Source organism: Struthio camelus, chromosome 18, assembly GCF_040807025.1.
Source record: "Struthio camelus isolate bStrCam1 chromosome 18, bStrCam1.hap1, whole genome shotgun sequence".
Classification (NCBI taxonomy): Eukaryota; Metazoa; Chordata; class Aves; order Struthioniformes; family Struthionidae; genus Struthio; species Struthio camelus.
Window position 1 is genome coordinate 545,233 of NC_090959.1, and position 27,775 is coordinate 573,007.

At 53.1% G+C, this 27,775-nt stretch overlaps 1 protein-coding gene across 1 annotated transcript; it reads right to left on the minus strand.

Annotated features, from left to right (window-relative positions):
• Positions 1-12,519: 12,519 nt before the first annotated feature.
• Positions 12,520-27,285, minus strand: MYL9 (myosin light chain 9). The gene is made up of 4 exons (XM_068912823.1): positions 27,071-27,285; positions 16,186-16,389; positions 14,307-14,468; positions 12,520-13,864 (listed from the first exon to the last, which is right to left on the minus strand). Exons 2-4 carry the CDS (start codon positions 16,367-16,369, stop codon positions 13,692-13,694), a joined length of 519 nt encoding a protein of 172 aa, XP_068768924.1. The 5' UTR covers positions 16,370-16,389; positions 27,071-27,285; the 3' UTR covers positions 12,520-13,691.
• Positions 27,286-27,775: the final 490 nt, after the last annotated feature.

Here is a 27,775-nt window from a genome sequence, read left to right on the forward strand (position 1 = left end):
GGAGAACTTCTTAAAGCATTTGTTTAGTTGCTGCTAAATCTTCAATGACCTGAGTGAGATTGTACCGCCAAACTGCTGTTGCTCAGTGAATGCAAATACAGTGTGGGCTGGTGAACCAAGAGTGAAATGTGGAGCCTCCCTTGGGTGCAAATACTGTCTGCTGCAAGTTTGCCCCAGAGCACATCCCATCTTCTGATGGGTCCTCAGTGAGTCTTCTCACACTGGGATCACTCCTGCTTGGGAAGTGGGGCCATTACCAGCCCCCCGGGGCAGGGGCAGAGTGTGTTTCTCCAGCCTGCTCTGATCCCTGCTCTGGGTGCCCCGGTACAGGCAGAATAGCCCTATTTCTAGCACAACTGCTCCTTGCTAGAGCGTCCTGGGGCTATGTGTCAGCCTTTGTGCCCTATGCAGGGCTGTCTTTCAGAACAGCCTGCTTTCAGCTCACACCCCCCATGCGAAAGGGCTGGTTGGTCTTTTGCCTAATTGAGACAACTAGGGAATGGTCCCTGAGCTCAAAGCACAGCAGGTAATGCTCAGTGTTTTCTCTGGGCCATGAGCCTTTCTGCACTCCCCCAGGTCTTAAGTGCCGATACAGGCAGTGAAGAAGTGGCATTGAAAAAAATCCAACTGGGTGCCTGACAGTAGCATTTAGGGCAATCCTTTGGCAAATCTAGCCTGGACCAGGAGCTGAGGAGCTCTCACATGTAGGAGTAGGACCCTGTGGGGCCAGGGGCCAGGCTGAGGCGAGCTAGGCATCGGACAGGAGCTGCAGAGAAGCCTCACATCTCCTTGACTGCTCTCACTGAGGGCTTTTCTAGGCAGAGTCCCCCAGCTAAGCACTGCCACCTCCCTGCAGCCTGCACTGCAAAGTCCGGCCAGGCCTATTGACATGATAATGCTGTTTAACTTCAGCAATTGGAAAAACAATCAGCCAGCAAGAGCCCAAAGGGGAGTGCTGGAAAAACCAGGGCAGCCTGGGCAGTGGAGAATGGTACCTCCCAAAGGTGCAGGGACCAAGAGCTAAGATGGGCTGTGACACTGAACCATTCTGCAGCCTTGGACTAGTCAGGACTCCTTGGTCCTTTTGCCCACCCATTTAATCTGTATGTTTTGCAAGGAGAGGGCTTCTGGTCAGCTGTACTGGCTTTTGGTTACAGCCCTCCACTTGGGTCCTGGCTCTGGCCCTTCCAGTTGTGGAGGATGCTGGCCCTTGCTCTGGCTTTTCCAGCTGAGAGGAGTCGCATTCCCTTTTCGGGTGCTGACTATCAAACATGCTCAGTGCTGGGTGCCGCAGGACTCCCCCGACACACACACAGGCTGGGATCCTCCCATTAAGACTGTTCACTAGCAGTGTTAACAGGGCATTTTTACTGGTTAACAATCTGTTTTCACTCTGCATGGGCATTTGCCAAAGCTGCTGGAGTCACGTTGGTATTAATTACAAGGAAATGATAATGTACCCAGGGCTGGCCCAGCCTTCACAGCAGCTGGGTTCGTTATTTCCCTGCTGATGGATTTAGTGGGAGCCTCAGGCTAGTGTGCTCCTTCACCCAGCTCCACTAGAGCTTTGAAGGCAGATTTAAAAGCGATCAGTCCCTGCTCTGATTGGAGACTCTTGGTTGCTTTAGAGTACCTATAAAGGTCTGTGCATGCCAGCTGAGTAATGATTAGGATCAAGCTGTGTGGTGAAAACACCCAGTCTCTAACTGTTTCTGCTGCAACCTTCTGGAGTGCAGTGTTCAGCCTGAGGTCAGCCTTGGCACGTGCCCTGGGAGCACCTCCACCACCTCCAGAGGAGACTTGCTGCTCTGCCTAGCTCCATCATGGGGAGCCGCAGGGCTGAGCATGGTGACTCTGATAATCCTATAACCCCTGCGTCATTGGAAGCATCCTGGCTGTCTTCAGATATTCCTATTCTGGCCTTCTCCTGCTTCCTGCTTTCCTTCTCCATTCATGCTACTACAAAATATACTTCTAGCTGGGCTCCCTTGCCCACAGCCAGCTCTCTTGTGGTTTCTGGCCCCCAGAGATGCTCTCTGCACTCAGTGTTTGATGTCTACATGCTCTGGGGCTGTGGCAATTGGGCACTAAACACACCCTTTTCCAAGCTTTGAATTCACAAGTCTGGAAGCAGAGAAGCTCGAAGCGGGGAGCTCTGATGCGGGGCCACCAGCAGCGCTCTGCACTTGGACACTGGTGTGAAAGAGGAGTCATGGTGCTCTGGAGCCCTGGAAGTGTCAGGACTTAGCTCACTGCTCTCTGTAACAATACTCTTCGGTCGGGGTTTGGAAGAAGCCTCCTCAGGGCTGAATAAACTGTTCTCCTTCAAGCTAAAGGAGAGAACAATTCCTATAGGGAGAACTGAGACAATAGGAACTGGCACCCAAAGGGCTATTTCTGGGTCCTGAATGGGGCTGTATGTAAAAGCAGGAGTTGGTGGCAGTGTGTACTTGTGTATGTGGGCTGGGGGAAAGGGTGGAAACACGTCAAGAAGGAATAAATAAACAGGGAAGCCCTGGCACTGTAACCTTGAGGAAGAGCCTAGAAAGAAAGCACTTTTGGGTGCCATATAGGCTTGGAGACACTTGGAGCTATGAATGCAGGAACAGAACCAAACAGCTGGAAAGTTGTGATTTACAAGGAAGGTCCAAAAACCAGTTGCCCTAACACAAATGGAGAAATGCCTCCTCTAAACTGAAACAAACTGCAAGACCTTGATCACTGGCTAGCCTCATGAGCCAAAATCAGGGCAAATCTCCTGGTGTCAGGAAGGAAAGGGGAGATTGGCTGATATGAATCAAGTCACAGAGGTGACTTCAAAAAAAAAGATCAGAATCACTTTTTTTAAAGGGAGGAGGCTGATGATTCTGTAACCAGACAAGAGACATCACCTGGAAGGTTTCTGGAAGAGGCAGGAGATGATGTGCAGACTCCAAAGGGCTCAGAGAGACTGGGGAGCCCAGCCTGGAGACCCCCTAATTAGGTGACTTGTGTCAGGGAGAAGGTTGTTTGGGCCCAGAGGAGAACAGGGATCCTGTGCCCCAGCAGGGATCTGCACAGACCTGAGCACAGAGCTCTGCAAGGAGCAGACCTTTGGGGATGCCAGGGGACTGAAAGAAAAGGACAAATCAGCTGTCTTAGGCTCATCTGAAAGAACAGGGTTATTTTCTTAACTTGGGGCAACATCCCCCAAGCAAACACTTGTTTGGAAATTAAACCTCTATTTTTACTCTGGGGCTGTTCAATACCTTTGAAACAATGGAGTCAGTGTTTTTAAAAGAGAACAACCCCTAGAAATAAAATCTGGGAACCTCTCACAAGGAAATAAACAGTTTTTGGTTTTGCTGATGTTACTTTCTCCCACTTTAGATGAAGTGACTTTACCAAAGTGGTTGAAATGTGTTTGGGGAATGCACAGTTCACAGCAAACAAGAGGAACTGCCCCATCTGCTTGTGTTGCTGGCATGCCAGTGGCTGTTGAGGCCTCCCAGCAGCATCAGCCAATGGACCAACGTCAGCAAGCTCTGCAGCGCTCTGGCTTCCCTTCAGTGCGCTCTACCTACGAGCCCATGATGTCCTCAGAAACTGTGGCATTGGCCTCCACGCTTAAATCGCTCCATGTCCCACACAGAGAAGCTGCTACTGTGCAGGAAAGATGCTGAGCCACAGGAGTGCTTCTAACATGGGATGATGTGGATGATTGGAAAGACCATCTTCCAGGCCTTTCTGCATGACTGAAAAAGCAGAGAAGCCAAGAGCTGGTACTCAGTTAATACCAGGACTGTGAAAAGATAACAAAGTATAAAAAGGGCTCTGAGGATTGCAAGTGGCTAATGGAAGTCTCTCCAGCTGAACATCCTGTCTCCAACAGAGGCCACAGCTGGTACCCGGACAAGGCCCAGTATTTCTGCATACAGCTCACGTCTAAAAGGTTGGAGTTCAGCTCAGATCAAATTCATGCGTCCTGGAGCCTGGAAGGCAGATTCCCAGCCCAAACTGCTAGACTAACCTCAGACAGAGAGTGTGCCTGGGGATAGGCCCCTCAACCTTGAAGGATGGGACCCCCCCCCAAGACCAAATCAAGTTTAAAACTGGAGTTTAGCAATTTGAAGAAGGAGATGAGAGCGCCAAATGCCAGCGCAACCACGTGATTCACTGGGATTTGGTTGTGACTAAGTGAGCTGAGTGCCAAGAGCCATCTGTGGCAATTTCTCTTGGAGGATGTGGTTTGCATGAAGCTGCAGATTTGGAGGCAACTAGTTTACAGTTGTCTGCCTCCAGGAGCAGATATGGTAACAGCCGCTCCATACTGAGAGCTTTCCAATGAGGAAAGCTAGGAGAACAGAGCAAGAAAAGCTATGGAGAACAGGAGCCCTGCCTTGGCCTTGGTGAGGCCATGGCTGTTTGAAGCCCTGTGGATCTGAAGGAGAGGACCCTTGCTTCATTGAGCGAAGTGTTGGGAACGGAACCAGGAGAAGTGCTGGCATGGGAGCAAAGTGCAGGGGCCAAGGGGAAGAGGAGCTCCCACTTTCTGTGGGACGTGTTCCAGCACGACTTAGTGTAGCTCAGTTGGGCAGCAGGGCAGGCGATGGGACCTGCTGTGGGGGACCAGGACAGGAGCTCCCCATCCAACAATGGTAGAGTTTTTCTGCGCTCAACCAATATGAGAGAAAAAACATACTCTGGACCATCATGTAGCTGCTTCAGCATTAATCAGGAGCAAAGGAGAAGAGGGCCTTTGCTAAAGCGCTGGAAATGAAGAGGGAAAGAGAAAATTGAGCCATCCCCCTGGCTTTGTGCCATAGTTTTTGGTATATGACAGAAAAAAGACTCCTCCTGCTCCTGCTTACAGAGGACTTCAGGAGACAAGGAACAGCCCTCTGAAGCTCCCTGTTCCCATGCAGGAGGACCCAGCTGTGGAGCAAATTCAGTCTGGCTTTCCACACCAGGTTGTAATGTGGATATCAGCTAATGGAGGTGGTCCTTTCCTCCTAGTGTTTGATGACAGCCAGTCTTCTGGTGTCTGAATGGACACAGCAATGACGGGAGCATGGCGTGGGTCTGCAGAGAGGCTGAAGTTGCAGAGGCCCAGCTCCCCAGCTGGCACTCGGCAGCCCTTGGCCTCTCCTCCTGACCAGGCATCTCTCAGAGGGGTGGCTGCCCAGTTTTACATTAAAGTTCTGTATTTTAAGGACATGGGGAGTGTTTTCCTCTGCTGTTTAAATTAGAGCTGCGTGCAGATGACAGCTTGTCCTCTGAGCCCTGGAGGATGCTGTTCCTCCCCCCCCTCCCGGCAAGAGCCCCTGCTGGTTCATGGCTGCCTCGGCAGTGGGCAGAGGCTGGTTCTTGGTTTGCGAGGCTCCCATGAGTTGTCCAGCCTGGCGCAATGCTGCTGCCACAGCAGCAGGCACACTGGCAGCCCTGGCTCCCCACTGGACAGGCACCAGCGAAGGGCAGCCCCCAGCCTCCCCACCGCTGCTTCAGTACCTGGGGTGCATTGCAGGATGTGGGTGATGACTTGAGTGGATGAAGCAACTCCCTAATCTGTTTTCCAGTTCCCTTCATGCTCAAATGGAAAAAGCACTAGACATTAAACTGGTAAGAACAGATCCTACACTTCCCCTCAACCAAAGGGCTAACAGTTTGAGCTGTTACCTCTGTTCTTGCATTTAATTCAAGGCCAGTTTGCCTCATACTCTGTCCTCTCTTCATCTCCTGTTGCCTCGTCCTGGTTTAACGCATTGACATAGGGAAAACTGAGCTGGCTTGGGGCACAGGGCACCCTATCAGGAACCAGAAGGCAAAGGTCTGGCACTAGTAATGCAAAATAGTGTTTGCAAAGAGCTGTACAAGCAGGTTGTTTCACTTCCAGGAATGTATGACCTTCTCACCCTTTTGCTCTCTTTTCATTTTGGATTAGGAGCGCTTTAGTGAGGAGAATTTTTCAAAGACTGGCCACCTAAAATGAAACTTTTTAATTTTTCCCATGCCCATAAAATCATATAATAATGATATTAAAAAAAAAACTGAGGAGAAGAGGATGACAAAGAAACTTAAGGGCTTTTTAGCCTTCTCTAAAACATTTTTAGCTTTATATTTTGATGGGATTTGAAAGGAAAAAGTCCAAATATAGATGTTTTGTTTCCCTTTTGGGGGCCTTTTTTCTCTTCGCCCACATCTGTTCTTTTCCTACAAGTCCTAACTAAACTTTTCAGTGAATAGATTTTTGCCTGGCAAAAAAACAACGCTCATCTCTGCTCTTGGGACTCATCTGTTAGACCACGATCCTCTGCAGGTCCAAACAAGGTGAACAGGAGCCTAGGATTGACTCATACACTTTATTACCAGCTTAAACCAGCTGTTTCCCAGCTAGTTGTACTCTAAGGACTGCTCACCCTTTTTCTGCATCACCTCAGTGTGTGAACACAGTGGTTTTCACAAACAGCTCAGCAACATGAGAATATTTTTAATATTGGTAGAATAAACAGGTAATTTTCCACCATTTCTTATCCCTCTCCCCTGGTTTTGTTGATCTGTGTGTTTTTAAAAGCAATTGTTTGCAGAGATTCTTCTGATGTTTTATGGACCTGTGATGGCCAGAGAGAGAAGAGCCTGAGAGCAGGCAGGTTGCCAGGCCCAGCCCTATAAGGGAAAACTGGTCATCCAGAGGCTGTTACCAATAAAGCCCCAAGCACCTGTGGTGCTTGCCACGACCCCTCTTCTCTTCTTGAAAGCTGGCAGGAGAGCAGTGTCCACCTGGATTTCACAGGCACAAGAGGGGGGAAAGGATGGGGAGGGGAGCCGAGGCTGGCTAAAGCCCTGAGCAACCTGGTCTGACCTCATGGCTGGCCCTGCTTTGAGCAGGAGATTGTTCTGGAGCCCTACTGGGCTCCATTCCGTCCTGTGTTGTCCCACAGTCCTGCATCCAGCGAGGAGGTGCAGCCACACAGCCTTGGTGGCCCTGAGCACAGAGCAGCTCTCTGTCCCGGGGCCAACACACAGAACGGAGGCAGAGGCGTGTGGGGGCTCGCACCAGTTCCAAGATGGTTTGGTCCAGCCCCAGCAGCTCGGGGCATGGGTCAGGCGAGCAGGACCGCCGTGCCTTGGGGAGCTTTCTGCTGGTTTTAATGCAAAATCAGAGAGCAGTATCAAGGAGTTTCTAGTGCCACTGTGCTGGCCCAAAGCCCACCTGAAGCTTTGCGCCTGCTCCCTCCCACAGGCCTCCTGAGGCTTCTGGCCAGGAGAAACGTTGGGCTGGGGACAGCAGCTGAATTTAGGCTGTCTGAAAGGGCACCAGTTTAAGTGTTGCCCTCCACCATCATGGGGAAGGACTTGCTAATGAGCTGCTGCCCAGTGGATGCCCAGACCTACACAATGGCACCAGGCGTGTGTGGCCTCATCTCTGCTCAGCAAGTTAGGGGCTCTCCACCAATGGGATAAATCTGGCTCAGTCAAGCTCATTCTGCATCGCTCTGCTTGACCAGCAGAGCCCCTTTATGTGCATGCCCTTAGGTCCATTTTCACCTAGTTTAAATCAATTGACTTCAGCAAACTGAGCTGCACTGACTGGAAAGTGCAGGTGCAAAGTGGCTTAAGTGTGAGCCCATGGAGGAGGAGGGGGTTGCACTGATAAGGCTGAAATTACTGTAAACTTGGTGTCAATTTGGAGTGTGGGCAAGGTCCAGCTGGAGTGGTGCATGGTCTTCCTTTTCCAGGAGAAAGGAAGGGGTGAAGCAGTCCTGGTTTAGCAGAGCAGTGGAGTGCCATGCTGGGGCAGACGAGCCCCTTTCCCAGTGTCCCACTGTGGTTAGAAGCAGGTGTCTAAAGAACAGTATGACAGAGCAAGAGTGAATGACCCTTCTCCCAGCCACTGAATTACTTGACCGAGACATGGCTCCTGCATGCTCAGTGACTCTCAGTAGCTTTCCCTTCTGCAAGCTTAGTCAGTTTCCCTGGAAGTTCTGTAGACTTTTAGCCTCCGTGCTACTTCCAACAGCAAATACCAGTTTCATCGCTCAAGCTGTGTGCATCACACAACTGCTTATTTATTTGGTAGTCAGCAGCTCTGCGTGATGGCCCATAGTGCTTCTCCTGGAAGAGGCAGGAAGCAGCACTGTCCCCATGCTGCCTGCAGCTCTGCAGACCCCTGCCATCCCCCTCACTCATCTCCTTTCAAGGCTGAAGAGTTCAGCCTGCTCAGTATTTCCTTGGATGGAGGCTGTTCCTTGCTGCTCCTTATTGCCCTTTGCTGAACACTTCCAATTCAGCTGTATCTTTTTTGAGCTGGGAAGGGACCAAAACTGCAGCTCATATACAAGGTGTGGGTAATCCAGGGACTCAGGCAATGACAGAACAGTGATCTCTATTTTAGTATCCTCTCTTTTCCTAGTAATACCTAGCATGTGATTTTCTTTTTTTCTTTCTTTCTTTCTTTTTCTTTCTGACAGCTCTGACTTTTCCATGGGGCCATGTTTCAAGTTTTGCTGCTCAGCAGTGACGGACTTGGACCCTGTTATTTTGTCTGTGAAGTCAGGGCTGATTTTCCCCATGTGCTCCACTTTACATCAGTCCACCTAGGACTTTACCTGCACTTCAGTCCTTCTCACTCAGTCTCTTAAGGTCCCTCTGAAGTCCTTCAAGGCAACCCCATCTTTGTTACCCAAATAACTTTACATGGACAGCCATATTGGTCTCTTACAGCTCACCCGCTTCTCACAGGTTATTTGATCAATAGTCTCCTGTGACTTCTTCTCACTGCCGGAATTGACCATTTATTGCTGACTTCTGCTGCCTATCCTAACTATCTCTGAAATGATCTTCCCTTTTATGTAGTGACTCCTTAGGATCCTTAAAAACCTTTAGTGAGGGATCTTCTCAGAAGCCTTTTAGAAAACCAGTAAGACGGTGTCTCCTGGCTCATCTTGTTCCAGCTGCTTAGTGACCTTCAAAGAGTTCCAGGACGCTGTGGAGGCAGGACTCCCCTTTGCAAAAGCCATATTTGTTCTTCCTATATTTACCCAAGTGTCCACTAACAAAGTTTATCCTACTTTGCTGGCATCAGGGTTGAAGGATATCCTCCCCTCAGAATCCTTCCCCCAAAATGGTCTCCTGTTTGTGCCCCCTCTGCCACCCACTCCCCAGGTGGGCTTGGCTATGAGGTTATGCCATGTTTAGCAGATTGGTGTGGGTGCGGTGTTGTGTTTCCATCTAACAGCCCTGTTCCCTAAGTTTGGAGGAGTCCAAGGCCATAATCTGCACATGCCCCTGTTTGCTGGTAGACTGTGACTGCTCTGGTGCAACTCACCATTGCAACCTGCACTGTAGGTTGCATCTGTGCCTATGAATAGGGCAAGTCAGAAACTGTTCTGCTTGGAGATAACCCTTCTGAATGCCTGACACATGAGCCTCTGACAGATGTCTTCTTTTGGGCCCAACTGTGCCAGAAGAGTGCCTGTTCTTGCTCTGGAGATGGCCAGCCAACGAATGATTTCCTTGGAAGAACCGGAGCGGCTTTCACACATGCTGATCTGGTGGGAGGTCAGTGAGGCTGAATATTCCTCCCTGACACAGCTGTATCCAGGAAGAAAGCTTGCCTACATCATCGCAGAGACCTTGGAAAAGTTGGAGGCTCTTTCGCACACCACTTGATTCATCTCCAGGATCAGATCTGTACCTAGATGTGTCTTCCGCCTCAACGATACCTGTGAGATATTCACTTTGGTGAGCATCCCAGTGAAGAGGTTGTTTTGCAAAGCATCCTGCCCTTCAATAGCCTTCAGATCTGGGAATTTGCTCTGAAAGATAAAAGAACTGTTTGTTTTTCCTGGTATGTAGGTGGAATTAGGGAATGAGCAAGGCTTTGATTTGAAAGCATGGAACTAGGCTTGTTTGGAGCTAGCTGTTGCTGCAGAGCACTAGGCAAGGCACTGGATTTAGACTGGAGATCTAGGGAAGAACGTGTCCTAGCAGCTTTCCCTGGACACCAAATGTTCATCCTTTCACTTCTCTATGTCTCTGAAAATTTAGTTCATGTCCTTATGTCAGTGGTGCCTGGAAAACAGAATCTCTGAGAAGTGAGGATAAGCTTTTAAACCATGGGCTGACATTTCCCAGGTAAGAGTGTGCTTCAACTGGGACTGGCAGGTTCCTGATGCACAGCCTAGTGAGACAGAGTCTGGGAAGTGAGACCTCTTCCATTTCCAGCAACATGTGCTCGGAAGAGCTCCCTCGGACTCAGTCTGAGTCTTCCCAGTGAGCTGGGAGGATTTCAGGTACAAAGTGTGCCATAGGGAGTCACCTTGGCAGTTTCTGTGGTTTTGTGATCATGCTTTCCCATGTCTTAAATAACGACATTACTCTCTGTGGGGAAAACTCATCCTTTGAGAAAATGGAAATTGGCCAACTTCTAGCAGGTGACTTAGGATTTGCAAAGCATAAACTCCCGGCTCCCTCTGCACTCGAATCAGGATGGTGTTAATTAGACAGCTCAAGGAGACAAACACCACAGTGAAGCCGACAGCAGAGGAAGGGCTGGCAGTGCGGGGAACATGCTGCCCTAACAGCTTGGCAGCCCAGGAGATCTGCAGGGGCAGATGCAGCACAAGTTAAAATGGGGGTATTGGTGGTGACCATGGGAATATGTGACATGCTGGTGGGCATTTATGGGGAGGAGAGGCACAAGCATCACTTGGAACCTCTTTGCATACATCCACAGCATTTCTATCATCATAGAAGTGTCAGGTCAGGTCAGCCAAAGGACGCTGGGCCGGGGACACACTCTTCTGTGCTGCATGTGGGAACGGTCCCTAGGAAAGCATGCTTGTGCTCAGCCACATTTCCACACTTCTGGGCAGGAGGAATGGAGCATCAACTCGGCTGCAAGACCAGTGCCATCAGTGGTTTATCTAATGGCAGCCAGCCATGCCTCGCATGGCTGAAGGGCAGCGAGAACGGTGCTGGCAGCAACAGGGCCAACGGGCGTTGGTGGAGGGCTGCCTCCATCCTGAGCTGCCAGTTCGCGCGGTGCCCATGTGCTGCAGGGCCTGGGCTATGCGGGGGGTGAGAGGGTCATTGCAACAGGGCTGGGGACATCCTCTGGTCTTCCTCAGGCTTGAGGGTGAGACCTTGCTCATTAGGTATAAAGCAGCATTTGTCTGTTGAAGGTTTGCAACCCCAGGGATGAATTACTGGCTGCTGTACCTGCCTCTTGTCCACACGCTCTGTGCATGTGTTATGCCAGGCCTGGACAGGTGGAGATGGCCAGAAAGGGATGATGTGTGATGCAAGAACCAAATTCCACCAGAGCTGTGACCTTCCTGCAACCCCCCTCTTGCTGCATAAGAGGCAAAAATCTCTGGCTGAGCAGAGATGTGGTGTGGCCTCTCAGAAGGGCAGCTGCGCACTGCAAAAGCCCATCTGCTGTGCTGAGCAAGAGGGTTAAAAACCTATTTCAGGCGGTACTGAACCAAATTTGCCTCCTCCATGTTTGTACTGCCCTGTCTCCCCATTTCTGCTATACCATGCCCTTCCTCTTTTCTGCAGCACTGCCAGTTCAGGGCCACACAATAAGGGTATCTGAACTTCTGGGACCCTGAACCAGGTGATTCTGGGAGTCTCAGCCCTGCTCCCTGGGCTCCCCCAAGGCTCAGAGGACCCAAGCACCACCATTTGACATGTATGAGCTTCTTCTAACCATAAAGAAGAGGTAAGGATTCAGACCAACTACTTCACAGACTACCAGTTTCCAGGCTCTTCTAATGGCACCTCCATCACACCCCTCAGTTTGCAGAGCCATGTTAGCCAAGACTTTAGCAGCTCTGAAACCAGAGTGAGGGATGTCGGCTGGCACTTTTTCATATGACTTCCCTGTATTTCAAAGCATCTCTCTGCATGTTCCAAAGCAGGGGGTGGCAGAGCAAACCTCCTCCCATCAGCAAAGACTGAAAATGATGTTTAACCTGTGAGAAACTTTATATAGGCAGAGGGTCCTAGTGGAGACAAGTTGGGAGGGATTTGGCTTTAAAACAGGCTGCCCTGACGGAAAGAGCTGGCATTCACCTTGCCAGAAGGGACCCTGCTCGTAAAGGTGGTGAGTCAGGGAGAGCGCGTGTAGGATAAGACGGAGGATCGGAGGATTTCGTGGCACTCCAAGAGAGCGGGGCTTCAAGCCCCAAACTCACCAGCACACATGGACAGCGCGGCACAGCACCAGGGCTGCTCTGAAATGAGGGTGCCATATACAGCATGCCTTTGTATTACACCCATCAGACTTTATACGTTGCTTCAACTTTCTGAATCCCTTAAATCACAGGCTCTCAAGCCATAAAACAACCATAGAAGAGGAAACAAAGCGTTTTTTTTTTTTTCCCTTTCATGAAGGAAGAGCGTAGGAGGAAAGGCAAGAGCCTCTTTCTATGTTGTGTCCCTCAAAACTGGGATTGCACTGGTTTAAGCCAGCCAAAAATCCCAACAGGCTAGCACTCACTTGGGATGCTCATCCTCATGCCAGCTCCATGCCTGGGGAACAGATCTCCCACTTACTCACCCTGTAGGGGTGAGTACTAGGCTATGCAGTTGCTTCAAGGGGGCAAATGGCTGTTTGGTAGGGTTTAAGCCTAGCTGGGGGTCCTGCGGTTGAGAAGTGCAAGGAAAGCAGGACAACCCAGCACGGCAAGCCCAGCTCCCCTGGCCCTGCCACCTATACCCCGTGAGGGGCCTTTGATGTGTGTTGCAGGGCCCCATTCACCGTAAGGCCAAGGGATGAGGTGGCTGAGGCATGGCAGGGAGATACTGGCTGACACTGTCAAAGAAAACAGTGGGAGAGCAGTGGATTAGGGCAGATGGGAAGGAAAAACCCTTCCGTCCACACACTCACAGACCTGGCACAAGGGCCAGCATGGCAGGGTGGGCTGTGGATGCCAAGGAGTCAGTACACCAGGCTCATCTCTGCTGAAAGATGCCATCCAAATGCAAAGTGGGGCTGTGCAGCAGAGCTGGGGAATGTGAAAAGGGGGAGTTTACAGGTGCTCAGTGAAGAGCACCTGTGGCAAAGTCCTCCAGGTAAGGACCACCTGGGAGGCAACACAAGGAAGAAGCTGTGAAGCTGTGGGGCTCCCTTGGGAGCCTGTGTACAGGACATACACATGGCTGGGTTTTAGGAGAGTGGGGCAGGTGAGCGCACAGCACCCTATTCCCTCAGAAAACAAATTTTCCAAGTGGGATCTTCAGGCAAAATTTGTCAAAGGAGACGGTGGATGATGAGCTGATCGTTCTTCCTGGATAGGGGCCAAAGGTAAAGGCAAACCTTCTCGCCCTGTCAGAGAGATACGCCAGGAAGACAGTGTCTTTTGCAAGGTCTGGATATGGACAAGACATCCCTAGAAAGTCCTTGGTGTTGGCACCAAGGCATTGCGCAGCATCTTTGGGGGCTGGGAGGTGGGAGCCTCTCGGTGGGAGAGGAGATGGGAGAGGAGGTCTAGGACTGATGCATGGACACACAGGGGTGTAGTGATGTGAGCACTTCCTCCAGGAAGGGTGCAGGGTCACGTGCCAACATAAGTGTAACCCAGAGAAGGGTCAAGTCCCCCTTGAGGGGTGAGCCTGCTGTGGGGCTAGGCAGCAAGGGGGATGGAGGGAATGGGGGCAGGAGGTGCGTGCAGGAGGACGCAGAGGCAGTGAAACAGCTCTAGGCGCTAATCATCTTTGTCCTTGGCCCCATGCTTCAGGATGCGGGTGAACTCCACGTAGTTGAAGCTGCCCTTCTTGTCGATGGGAGCCTCCCGGTACATCTCATCCACTTCCTCATCTGTGAACCTGTCTCCCATGGTGGTCAGCAGCTCACGCAGATGGTCCTCATGAATGAAGCCTGCGGGGATGGCAGAGGAGGTGGAGTTTATGCAGGGCATGGGAGTGCAGGAGAGCAGTGGCTGGGTCAGATGTGGTGGGAGGGCTGGGCAGAGGGCTGAGCGGCAGGGCCTTCTTACCCCTCCTGCATGCTCCCTGCACCCCTACCCCGCTATTCCACTCCCCTAAACTCTGCGCACGCTGCCCTGGCACAGGGCCTTCATCACACAGATGTGTGAGGTGAGGGGGGAGCAGAGAGAGCCAGCAACCTGCTTGGGAGCTGCTGTGCTTGTGGACTCTTCCCAAGGGTTTGCCTGGTGGCACACCCTGGCTGAGCCCCCAGCTCTTGTCCTGGCTGAGCCCCCAGCTCTTGTCCTGGCTGGCCCAGCCACCCATCCATGTGAAAGATGATCCCCAGGTAGGCACTACTGCCCAGCACAGAGCTGGGAAGGCAGTGCCTGTACCTGCTGCATCCTCATCAAAGCAGGCAAAGGCGTTGCGGATGACATCTTCTGGGTCGGTGCCATTCAGCTTCTCCCCGAACATGGTGAGGAACATGGTGAAGTTGATGGGCCCTGGCGCCTCACTCATCATGCCCTCCAGGTACTCATCAGTGGGGTTCTTCCCTGCCAGACACAACCAGCAGGTGTGGGTGCTTGGCCCTCATTCCCCTCCCTGGGAGCACCCACCCTGCCAGCCAGGCCCCAAGACCCATTGGGACAGCAGCCAGCCTCATGCCTGTGCTCTCAGGAAGAAATTGAGCAATGGGAGACCCTTATGAATCCTTCCATTTTGAGATATAACCTGCCTGAACTGTGTTTAAACTGACCGCATCCACCTCAGGGCACACTCAGGATATGCCTGATGGTCCCTAAATGTTTCCTCCTCTATCCATCTCACTTTAGTTTGGGCTGAGAGAACAAGCAAAGTGATCCTCTCCCCACAAATACCTGCAGTTCTGTTTTCAACACTGCACTGGGCAGAAGCCCAGGAAAAGCAACAGGGCCAACGTTCCCAAGGTACTTAAACCCAGCTCCCCAAAAGATAAATCCCATTGAATTCTGCAGCCACCAGGTTTCAGTGCCCTCCTGTCCCCTGTTAGGTGGGAATGAAGAGTAGTACCTGCCAACAGGAATTTTAAATTAATTTTAATGGAGGCCTGTTCACCCACCCTAGAAACAAGGAAATAGGGTTTCCCCAGGGCCCAGCCCTACCACCTCTCCCCATGGCCTGTCCTGTGGCTGCCCTGGCCCCTCATCACACTACTCTGTGCTGTGCTGGAGGCAAATGGGAATGCCCAGGCCCTCTCTTCTCCGAGAGCTTTAGTTTATGGGGAGGAGATTCCCTCCCAGCTGGACAGGGCCTTCAGAACAGGTTTGGTTGCCGGGTCAATAATTGACAGACCTCCCAAAGAGCCACAGAGGTAGCACGGGGAACAAGAGAGGGAAAAGTGAGCCATGGCCTGCAGCTAAGAAGAAAGGGCTCTAGGTGGGGAGCAAGGCCAGAGATGCAAGTCTCAACAGGCCGAGGTATCGGGCTTTTCACCTATCCACAGAGAGCCTCTGTGCTGGGTGACCTGTCGAACAAGACTGGGCAGAGCTAGCCAAGAATGCCATTTGGAAATGTGTACTTTCCCAAAGCTTCTGCCTGGATCTGTGGGCTCTGTGTCCAGAGTTACCCCAATTCTCACAGGGACCCATCTGACAACACTGGTCTGCTGCAGCTCCTGTCAGCACTGACAGGTCCCAGTTGGACCCTGTGCCCTCCTTGAAGTCCCATTACAGATGAAGATGAAAAGACTTGGGACAGCAGAGCTGGGCAGAAGCCTCTGCACACCAGTAAGACCCCTGCTGTGCAGGTATGCTGTTGCAGAGGGGACGTTGCTATGTGGACTGGCTCTGGCAGAATGGCTTGCTAAGGGCTGGCACAGGCTGTGGGGGCTGACGAGGATGCTGATCCCTGCTACCCTCCTGCCACTCTACCAGGGTATCTGCTGCTGGTAGCTGATGTCCCCTCCACTTAGCCAACAGACCAGGCTGCTGCCCTTAGATGTCCCCACAAATATGCTTTCGAAGGTCAACCAGTGCCAGCAGAGATGGTTCCCCAGTCTTCACAGCCTGCATCAAACTGGCCCAAAGCAGGAGGTCTTTGCATCAATACAATCCTACCAGAGTAGGTTTTCAATGCAGGCACACTGCAGGGGTGTGACAGTGACTCCCTGTCGTGCAAGGCACTATTGCACCCAGGCAGCTCTCTCCCCTTGCAGAAGAGGCATAAGGACAGAGTTCTTTAATACAGAGGGGTTGACCGATGCACAGAGGAACAGGGGAAAGGTTTCCTCACCTAGAGAAGCCAGCATGTCATGCAGATCCTCCTTGTCAATGAATCCATCGCGGTTCTGGTCGATCATGTTGAAGGCTTCCTTGAACTCCTGGATCTGTGACTGGTCAAACATAGCAAAGACATTGGAGGTGGCGCGCTGAGGGCGCTTCTTGGTGGTCTTGGCTTTGGCACGTTTGCTGGACATCTTGGCGGCTGGTGCGGTACCTATGAGCAGGGCAGGGAAAGCAGGCAGGAGGGTTAGGAGCGGGGGAAGGCAGAGCCCAGGAGACTGGAGCAGGGCACAAGGTGGACAAAGGCAGGGCAAGGAGTCAAGACCCCTGGATTCCCTTTCTGGATGTGCAAACAGCCACTTACCAGTCTCATGCCTCAGTTTCCCTGGCTGACAAACAGTTTGGCGTTTGTCATTGTAAGGTAATTTGGTCACAATGAAAGCATGGGGATAGGTGAGGCTAAGGCTAGGAAGTCACATATTCCTTCAATACGCCCACAAGACTGCTGGAAAGACATCGCTGCTCCCATGGGATTTGTTCCCTTTGAAGAAAATTCAAAGGACTCTGAAGCCCCAGCTCCACCTCTCAGAGCCTCCTACTCTTTATGGCTATGAGGGGGCACCTTGAGACAGCTGATACATGGCTCCTGTGGAGGAACATGCAGCTCACACTTGCACAGTGTCCCAGCAATGGCAAGACCCCTCATGGTAGACAGGCGCCAAGGCTGTCCCAAGGTGCCCTGGGCAGACGGGGCTCCAGGGCTGGCCCTGTTTGCTCTGAGCGTGGTTAGTGAAAGTGCTTTCTCACTGGGTATTTCTTGCTGGTGCCCTGCAGATGCTGGGAGAGTGGCAGGACCCTACCTAGTGCCAGGACCTGCACTGGTGTTTCCTTTGCTGACTTGTAGCATCAGCTCCTACTGCAGCAAAAGCCGGAGGAGGGGGCGGTGAGGAGAGCACCCTGTGTGCACCAGCAGCCCCCATACCTGCTTTGCTGGCCTTTCCCTTTGCAGCCCATGAGCAAAGAGAGGCACACCAAGCACGGCACCGCATGGTTCCCTCACCAGGATCAGTCTCCTGGAAGGGATGAGATGCCACCTTGGCTTTTTGGGCACAAGAATTTACCCCTGCTTTGCATGTGCAAGGGGGCCAGATTCCACCTCTGCTGACACAGCATGGAGTTTGTGCAACTTGCCCGCGTGTGTGTCTGAAAGCAGAACTGCCCAAGCCTTTTCCAGAAGATCATCTCTGGGAGATGGGCCCTGAGGGGTAAGGAGGCACCGCTGACTGAGGGCAACAGCACAAGGCTCAGCCCCTGCGCCAAGAAGCAACCCCTCTTCATCCCCTCATGATGCGCATCCCTCCATCTTGCTGCATGCAAGCAAGACCCAGGCTCTCCCTCCAGACGCCCAGGCTCCACTGTCAGCTCTCCCCTGCCTGCAGCAGTTATCTGCTTTCCTCACCCTGCTGGCACACACAAAGGGAGACTCACCAGCAGCTTCTTCCCAGCACCCAGCAGGAAGAGGGTTATCTGCTCCGGGCACATTCCTCACATACCACTGCCTTCCCTTCCCCCTCTTTGTTTAGGCAGCCGGAGGGAGCTGGAGGCTCCCAGCTCTCCATCCCTCCCACCACCACTGCTTTTCTAGCTCCCTGCACAGCGAGTTAGACCAATGGCGGCTCATCCGGAAAGCCAGTGTGCACCCTACCAGGGCCAAAGCTCTCCCCCTGGGATCTTATCCCCGGAGCCGGTGTTGGCCCTGCAATCAGTGCGCTCCATGCAGGAAGAGAGCGCAGGAAGAGCCTCCAAAAAAGTGGGCAGGGGGAGGGAAAGAAGGGCTGGTAACCCCTGGAAAAACTCCATAGCCAGGCTGCTCTTTGGGCTTGGGCCAGGTCACTGGGCAGCGCTTTTATACCAATTCTGCAGCTTTGGGGGTTCTTTTGGAGCACCAGCTCCCAAAGGCCTGAACCACGCAGCTTTCAGGAGGAAAGAGGCTGCTCAGCTCTGGTCAGTGGAGGAGAGCAGCCAAGCAAAGCAGGGAACACAAGGTGCAGAGAATCAATGCTCTTGTTACAGATAACTAAACTCACAGGAGAAGGTAACAGCCTGGAAGGGCTTGTGGATCTGTGATGGGCTGACAGATCTGGAGCACCAGCGGGTGGCCAGCCTCAGTCATCGTATTGCAGCGCTGTGTGGGAGTCGGGCCACAGTGGCCACGGCGTGCTGCGTAACGGGGCCTCAAGCCTCAGGGGGATTCAAGGCATTACCACCCTGCGGCAGGCTGGCTGCAGCATGGATGCCAAGCCCCGTCACCACCCGAGGTGAAGGTGTGTAAGGACACCTGCAAGGAACCAGGAGGGAATTTGCTAAGGAGAAAGGAGGCTTGGGGTCCTCGCTTGCCCTGCTAGGAGCCTGATGCCTGCCCTAGGCACTGAGATCTCTCACTGGGATGTCTTTTAGCAGTGCCAGGAACATGTTCTGCAAGCCTACAGCTGAGCTCCAGCTTCTCCTGAGGACAGCACATGATGGACTCTCAACCTAGGCAATGCGCGCCCCACTGAGAACAACCCAATGCCACTAAGAGCAGCCAAGGAGTGCATGTGGGCAAGGCGTAAACCCATCAGTCACTACTGCTTCAGGGATGCCCTTCCTGGTGAAAAGGTGAGAGACCTTTTACTCCTGTGGGGTTTCTCCCATCTTGCCCTCCCCGAAGCAGTGGCATGCTGTGTCCAAGCACAACAAGGACAGGGACCGAGGATCCCCATGGTCCAGGGCACAGGGGCAGAGGAGCACTTCATGGGGCCGCTCGGACCCACTTCCTGCACACGCATCCTAAACACAAGCAAGAGTAGCCATGCACAGCCCGGCAACGTAGTGCAGAAATCAATTTTTCAAAACAGCCTTCCTCCTCACCAAGAGGCGGAAGCAAGGCACAGCTGCGGCGGGGGAAAGGAGTCTCTTACTACAACATGCCCAGTCCCATGCCGGCTGCAGCGTTCACAGCACAGCCAGGGAACACAGCCACGGTTCTGGAGGGACTGCTCAGCTCAGCCCAGAGCACTGGTTCCATGCTGTGGATCACCTCCCATACCTGCAGGTAGGAGCTCCCTGCCAAGACAACCACACTGGGCAAGAGCTGCCAGTGTAGGCCCAGCTGCTTCCTTCTCTGCCACCCCTCGCAGGAAAAGTTAACTAGTTTGGAGCTAAGAGCCAAATACGGCTAGTGAGGAGCCCCAGTGGATGGTACTTGAGCCCCTTCAAGGCCTCAGAGCAGTAGTTTGTTGTCCTTCCCCCTCCCTGCGCTAAGCATGGCTGATGGACATGATAAATATTTAAAATAATCTGTACTGAGGGTGCTGGGGGCCAAAACCTTATCTTTAGGAGGTGCTATGCACCCATGGCTACCGCTGATGTTACTTGGAAAGAAAGTGCTCAGCTCTCTTCTAGTCAAGCCTCTGAAGATACCCTGACAACCGTAATTGAACAAGCCATCAGGAAAGATAGGCTTGGCAAAAGGAGAGTTTCTCAGCTCTCCGCTAGGACCATGTCGGCTGCCAGCTCCCCATGGCCCAGTGAGAAAGCCTGAGGTTAGGTAAGGCCAAGACAGAGATACTGTTCAGAGCATTCACATTTCAAATGCCATCATTTCTCCGTCACGTGCATCCCTGTGCCTCGGCTTCCCCATCTGGGGCACGGAGTATGGGCCCACTGCAAGGGAGAGCAGGCTGGGGGAAACTATGTTAAATTAATTGACTCTGAATGGGTTCCTTGGGCGGAAGAGCAGAGTATTATCATAATTGCTGTGTGCCCCTGTGCTTTGGTGATGAGTAGGTCTCCTGAGCTCCTAGCTTATCTGGCAGGGGACACAAAGCAACCAAGGAGCCATGTCATGTTACATTAAGCAGCACAAAGCAACAATGACACAGAGTCCTGTGTGCCAGAGACTGTACCCGGCTGCTCCGGCCACCTTGTGCGTGCTGCTCCAGGAGACGCTTTCCATCTGCGCCCTTTAATGCTGACATACCCACAGGGACTACAGGGTCTTTGAGAGCATCCCGCTCAGCTGTGATCGAAGCCCTGGCAAAGCCACGCTCGAACTAGGGCAGAGCAAGCAATCGGCACTCCTCTTACTGCCTCCCTGCAGCACTCTTCTCATGCACCCGCATGGCTCCTATCAGCCCTCCCAATTTGTACCTCTTTCCTTTATTTTTTTTTCTTGCCTCTTTTTCATCTTTTCCCCAGCTCCCCTCATTTCTTCACCTCCTGCCTGCTATGCCTCTTTCAATAAGGCTGCAAAGGTGGGAGCTGAGTGGCCACCAGTCTGCTTCCTAACCCTGCCATGGTTCCCAGGCTCCCCTAGGTGGGCTGTGCTGGAAGAACATCCCCAGGGGGCTGGACAAGGCCTGCAGACAGTACCAAATCCATAGCTATTGTGTCAGCAGGGCTTTCCGGCACCTTTCTTTCCGCACAGTTGTAGCTCAGAGATTCAGATTTGGCCCAAGGGTGTCCCAATTCCAGCTCCCATCCTGATAGGCATGAGCAGTGCTGCTGAACTCCACGCACAGCCCGTGCAGGGAGAAGCTGGCAGCACCCAGCTAAGCCAAAGCTGTGCTCTCTGTCTGCAGGGAACAAGTTCAGTATCTCATGGGAGACTGCCCCTCCCTCACTCCCCAAGGCCTCCAGCAGCTGCAGGCACTGGCATGAAGACTGCACTGCCCTCAGCCCACCCTTCCCACCATCACCCCTTCCTGCAGCACCCTGAGCTCCCCCAGCTGGGACCCACCGGCTAACGTGAGGTACACAAAACAGATACAGGCCAGTCACCAAATTGCCCCATCATCCCTCAAACACTCAGTGCTTTCTCAGTGCCCACAAGGAAAGAGGTGCTTGAGATCAGCCAGCTGAGGAAAACAGCATAACCAAAAAGCCAAGACATGCCCATGGCTAGTGGGGGCAGGCGATCGCACCCTCCTCAGCCTGCCCCTTGCCTGCTGATTCCTCCACCACATCTGGTCTGTAAAGCTCTTTGCAACAGGACAGCTTCTTTCCAGCACATGCTCCCTCCCCATAACAATAATCAGGGGCCCAGACAATGGTGTGGGCATCAGTCCGCAAGGGGAAATTCGGCTGAACAGCACAATTCACCCCAACTTTGCTGTGCCTGCTCAGAGCCAACAATAAAAATTCTGTTGCCTGCCATCACAGCGGGCTGCAGATCAAGCCAGCACTGAGCTTTCAAAATACACAACATTATTAGCAGAATTATTAACAGAAGACAAGAGAAATAAGCAGGAGTTTTGCTCTCACCACTTAAACTAATATATTATCCAAATATTTACCCTGCCTTGGCTGTGACCAGGGCGCAAAAGAGTAGCTTGGCACATTCTCCCAGAGAGATGGTTCTTGTTAGGTGGATTAAGTGAGATTTTGACAGCACATGCTTTTGTTGTTTGATTCTGCTGTTTGCTTCAAAAAATCCCTGGAAAGATGCTTGGTTCCAGGATCCAGCCTGGCTTGGTCATGGCCTAACCATTTTACTTCTGCTTTCAGCAGAATCCCTTGAGGCTGACCGGGACCTGGCAAGACCCGGGCTCTTTTTAGGTTGGTGTAGGGAAAGGGGGCATCACCCTGTTTCAAGAGGCAAGTGGTATGCAGTTAGGCCTGATGTGAGACAGGTCATCCATACTCTGCAAGAGGGCTGGGCAGCTGCTGTCCTTTGGTCTTCAAGCCCTGCTGAAAGCCGCCTGTGCAGCTCTGGGGTCTGGCCACAGGACTGTGGCTAGCTGAGGGCTTTCTGCTAATAAACCTGAGGGCCAGACTGTTTCAGGTAATGCCCGGCCACAATGCCCTGCACGCTAGGATGGACTCAGGCAGGCTGAGCAAATTGGCGCAGCCAAAAAACCTCTGGCTTCCCATCAGCAAGAAGAAAACCCACGGAGATTAATCCAGCTCCTATTAAACCTAGCTAAAAGCCCTATCCCAGTGACTGCTCCCACCCAGGACCTCCTCAGACAGTGGTCACAGGTGAGGTTAATAGGTTAATGGCGGTTAAATCCCAGCTAGCCTGGCATGTAAGCCATTTGCCAGTAGACCTTTGCTGAGAAGAACCAAGCCATCCTCTGTATCAAACCTGGTTCTCCCCAGGTGGAGCAGCACTTGCCCTGTCATGGGCTGCCCTTATTTCCTTGATCTCCTGTCACTTCTCCCACCAAGATAGTGTCCCTTCCTCCTGCACTGGTAGACTTGTGGCTTCCCCACTTCAGAGTCAGACCCAAGCAACCATGGGGCTGGCTTTAAAAAATCATAAATTATTTAAGAATATAGTTGTAGTTTTAAAGAGTAAGAGCAAAGGCTCATAGTTATCTTATGAATCAGCCAACATATATTTCCTTATTGGTAAAAACCAACCAAGCAACCTCATCCCTATGCTGTTTCGTGATGGCTGTGCTGGGGGAGGGTGGGATAAACCAAACGGACATCTCACTGCTATCCGGGGAGAGAGGTCCAGTCCTGTTTCCACCTTCCTCCTAGTTGCTCACTTCCTCCCTTACCTACACCTGATCTTCTCATGAGCCACTTCAACTCACTATCCCAGCTGAAAAATAAAACAGCAGATAGCTTCTGCTGGGTCAGTGAATTGAACTGGCTTGTGAAGGTCTGACTAGCATGAAGGAGAGAAGTGCATGGCCAGAGTAGGGGGAGAGGGAGAGCACCCCTTTGCAGTGCCAGCAGGCTTTTACACCAGCTCAGCTGCTTGTGAAACCTGGAGACCACAGTGTGTCACGGGCTGTGCAAACACAACGCTGTCTACCCAGTACAAGTGGGGCAGAGGAAACAGAGATATGGAACTGCAGAAATACAGGGAAATAACGCTAATGCTTGCAGAGAGCAAGCTAAGCCCTCAACATCAGAGTTAACATGTTACCGAGACAAACAAGTTCCCACCTCTGGCAGCTACTGTTGTGGTAGACCTGGCTGGAGACCATGCAAGGCCAAAGGCAGTCATGTTTCATGTGGGTATGCGCCATCAAGCTGCACCTACCCCTCCACCCAAGCCCACATGCAGAGGCACACGGGAAGAGCTGTATGCCCTTGGCTCCCACCACTCCCAATAAATCCCCCTCCCGCACCGTGCTGCACTCCCTCCCTGTCCCCAGGGCCTGGGACCTGCTCCTGAGTCAGTCCCCCCACAGTCACTGCGGGAAGAAGGAAAACCTCTGAGGCTGGACCCAAACACAGCTCTTTTTGTACAAAGAGACCTTTCGGAAAAGCTGCCCTTGTGTTTCCTAGGTTGTTAGTAGCCTCACACAGCCTGGGGCAAGTGGCCCAGGTCTTGCTTCATATTGATGGTGAAAGTGCACTGCCATTCCAGTGCCCAGGGAAGGTTTGGACAGCATGGGTAACGACCTCGCCTCAGCTGCTGGGGAGATCCTCCCTGCTCTATCCAAAACAAAACTGTAAGGACAGCAAATGGGCAAAGTCGACAGCATGGATACAGCTTTGAGGGCCTCTCTACTGCATATTTGGTCAGATGATAGCGATCACAAGCTATGCTCTTGGGTTGCATTCACTACCTCCCTGGGCAGCAAGGAGCACAGAAGAAAAAAAGTGGCATCAGGACTATCTTTGGTGTGGAGAGGCAGCTGCGCTGTCGGACGTATTCTGCAGGGCCCCCGGATATGGACCACAGTATTCAGAAGTCACTCGTCACCGGGAGTAGAGCACCAAAGGGTACTCAGAGGACCCTTCATGCAAGCCCTCCAAGGCTGGGCTTGCAACTGCAGCAGTCAATTCTAGAAATGCTGACAAGACTTCAGCATTGCATTGGTCTCACACATGGTCTCTAGCATATCCCAAGAGCCTGAGAACCCTTCTGCACTGCAGAGTGCACCTCTTCAGCATGAGATCCCAGGAGTCAGACAAACATGTGATGTGCATCTGCTGGATGCTTTTGGTCGGGCTTCATAGGGTGGGAAAAGGCTGATTCAAACAGCCTAGACTGTCCCAGAGGACACCCCTGCCAGCCATGTCAGATAAGCTTTGAGAGACTGTGATTAAATCATTGCCCAAAGTCTCTTCCCAAAATTGGCTGCTAGTATCAGCAAGCCAGAACACAGGTGCATTTGCTGAAGGGTGAGCTCTAGGCCTCTGTAACACAGGGCCAGTCACACCTCGAGGCATCATGGCAGCGCAAGCTGGGCAGCCTAGTGCAGGCAGCAGTACCGAGTCCCCTTCCCAGGGCAGCACGAGGGCCAGCTTGGGTGATGCTTTGAAGTGTCCCACATTGGCATGGGAGGTCACAAGGTAGTGGCTTCCCTTCACCCATAAATCTGGGCTGACTGCGAAGCGCCTCTCCCAGAACCAGGGCTGCCCATGAGGGTTGCAACAGATATCCTGTCTGCCAGCAGAAGAGATGCATCTTGTTTTCCCAGCAGCTTCTGGCTGTCAAATGTTGGAGGAGTGAGCAGGGAGCAGCCTTTACTCCCTGCCTAATCTGCTGTTAAAAGGGCTGTTTTCTCCAGTATAGCCCTGCTTATGATGCCAGCTAACCTTGGGATGGGACATTGCTCAGCTACATCCTCACTGCAGAGCTGTCTAGGGGAGCCAGTGACAGGGCTAGCCACACCACCAGCCAGAGGCACCTAGAGCTGCAGGAGGAACATCCCATACCACTCGGCACTGCAGGAACAGAGATGGGCTACTGTACTGTGCCTTTTTGGCCTCATGGCAGAGTAGAGACAAATGTAGAAAAGGGAGATTGTGGGCTAAGGGAAAGCAGAACCTGAGCCCTGAGCTGTGTCCATATCCATACTGGAGTTAGCAGAACTAAATCCAGTGAGTGGGTTTCACATGCGGATAGCAACTGTCAGGTTTTAAGAATAGTGCTTAAACGCCAGTGACAACATCTCTGCAGTGACTTGACAGGAAGCAGAGGCCTCCTGGGCTGCACAGCAGCTGGGGAAGAGCACTGCAGCACGTAGCTGGAGCTTGGGAGAGGCTCTCTGCCCCCATACTCATCTCTCTTCCCCAGTCCAGTAAGCCTAGAAATGGCTCAGTTCTCTCCTAAGGAGCAGGAGGAACTGGAGAAGGTTTCTGTGGCTCTCCGACAATTTCAAGGTAATGAAGAGTAATTCTGCTAAGCCAATGTGTCCCAGCTGCCAGCACCACTTGGCAGAACTGAGAGCCGTACAATGGAGTGGACAATAAACTAACTCTTAGGCCAAGGACCAGGAGTGGTTTGTTACTGATCCAGGAAACCTGCACCTTTGAAGAGCCAGTGAGTAGCTCCAGGATGTCTTAGGCTATTCAACATCCTCAGACATACAGAAACTCATCAGGTACTGCATAATAGTGCCAGCTTCCCCATCACATCACAGTCAGGGGCCCTCCAGGCAAGAGAGCTCATCTCCTTCCTCCCCTACTAGAATACTAGGAAGCCAGTCAGGCCCAGAGCCTGGCTGGGTGGGCTCTGATGATAGGCCTGCAGGCTCAAGGAACGAGCAGGGCATATGGATTCTGGGCCAGTTCCTGCCCTCTGGGCTTAGAGGAAAAGAACCTTTCCATGCCCACATGGCACACAGAAAACCTTCTCAAGCAGAACTCCTGGGCCCACCACAAGAAGACTCAGCACAGCCCAGGAGAAATGCTGCACACAAATGCTGTCAGCAAATGAACGACCTGCCACCAACCATCCTTCTGAGGCCCAGAGAGGTATCTTGGGAGCATGCAGAGGAAAAGTCTGCTGGCCTTTGGCCAGCAGTGCAACAGAGCCTGGACTGGTATTGATATTTTCCCAGAAGAATTAAGGGGTTCACCCCAGAGGGGGAATCTGGCCCTAATACGTCAGAGAGGGAGGTGACCATAAACTCCTCCTATCAGCAACACAGAGCCTACCAGCGACGAGAGGAAAAAATGTGAGTGACTGAAGAAACTAACCATCTTTGGTAAGCAGCAGTGGTTGTTGACATGCGAGGACGTTCCACTCCAAAGAAAGCTGCTCCTGCCTCCTTTTGCTGCTACACATCCATGTTTAAGAGCTTTTCCAACTGTTTTATCGCATTCATAACATTTCATACTAGATGGGCGTGCAGCTGAGCACATGAAACCAAAAGAACTTCCAAGTTTTCATAGCCAAGACTAAACAAGACACAAAGTTCCTCTGTCTTTAAGTCCGAGGCAAAGGAGCTAAATAAAGCTTTTCTTCCTTACAACAGTTTATTGCCTTGAGTTGCTCACTAGTCACTTGGGACATCTCTGGAGCATCACACATGCATGATGGCTCTGGCCATCAGCAAAAAGACTTGGAAAAAGCAGATGTTCCAAATAAGAATAGCTCTCACAAAACAAGACATAGGTGAAGACACAGATGTAAGCACAACCTGCTCTTGCAACATTGCCCTCCTGGCGAAGCCAGGAAGCACGGGGAAGGGGTCCTGGCTTCGGGTCTTTGCAGAGAGCCACATACAGCTTTGCTCAAGACCCATCCTCACCTTTCCCAGAGAAAGGCTCTCCCCATCCGTGCCGGGGAGAACAGAACTGCACCTGGCAGCAGAGATCCACGGGGGCTTCCCCCGCCGCTGCACCTCCCCGGCCCAAGGGCCGAGCCCCTGCAGCGGGTCTGCGCCTGGCCCCATCGCCGTGGCAGCGACGAGGGAGCGCCCAGCCACCCCTTCTCGCTCCGGCCGCTTCCCTCCCGCCCGTCGGGGGCTGCCCACGGCTCCCTCCCGCCCGGCCCCGACGCCCCCTCAAGGGCGGCCCCGGGTCCCTCCCGCCCCGTCCCGCCGCCCCGTCGGGGGCTGCCCCCTGGGGCTGCGGGGGCCATGCGGGCCGCCCCGCTGCCTTGCCCGCCGGCCGCCGCGGGGCAGGGAGCTCGGCGGAGGGCCGAGGCGGCGCCTCACCTGGGCCGGAGCGGGCGAACTGCGGGGCCGTCGGCGCTGCTGTGGGGCGGCGCGGCCGGCGGCGCGGCCCTAGGCGCGGGCAGGCGGGGCGGTGCCGGCCCGCCTCGGCCCATACAAGGCAGAAGAATGCGGCGGGGCCGGGGCCGCGGGGCCGGGGCGGTGGACCGCGCTCCCGGCCTTATATAGACGAAACAGTGGCGGGCTGGGCCTGCCCCAGGAGCCCCGCGCGGCCGGTCGCGGCGCGGGGGGTCCCGCGAGGCCGCCCTCCCCCCGCAGGGGTCGGCTGGGGGTGCGGGGGGCGCCGGCCGGATGAGCCGCCCTCGAGCGCGGCGTGAGGGGGGCTCTGGGCAGCTCCCGGAGCTCTGAGGACCGGCTCAGCCCAACCCCAGCTGGACGCCAGGCTGGGATGCTGGGAGTCTGGGCATCCCGGCCTCTCTGCTTCCCCCCGCCCCGTGACAGAGGGGACGCTGGGCTCTGTGAAGGCCTGGCTGCACCAGGGAGACCTGGCTGGCCTGAGGTGGCTGGGCTGGCAGGGTGGCTGGGTGGACAGGCACTGTGGCTGACAGGGGACCCCAAGCAAGCTGTCCTGTGGGTAATGTTTCATCCCACACGACTCTCAGCCATGAGACCAGCCCCAGCACTGTTTGCACCAGTTCGTCCCGTTCAGATCTAGCTAAGGATCTCTGTCCCGTGACGTGCAGCCCT

Bases quoted from the DNA above. Each gene is read 5' to 3' on its own strand.
- MYL9 (XM_068912823.1), bottom strand. From the start codon at position 16,369: ATGTCCAGCAAACGTGCCAAAGCCAAGACCACCAAGAAGCGCCCTCAG. The intron at 14,469-16,185 runs GTGAGGAAACCT...TGTGTCTGGCAG, and splicing joins TGACATGCTGGCTTCTCTAG to GGAAGAACCCCACTGATGAG. The intron at 13,865-14,306 runs GTACAGGCACTG...CCATCCCCGCAG, and splicing joins CTTTGATGAGGATGCAGCAG to GCTTCATTCATGAGGACCAT.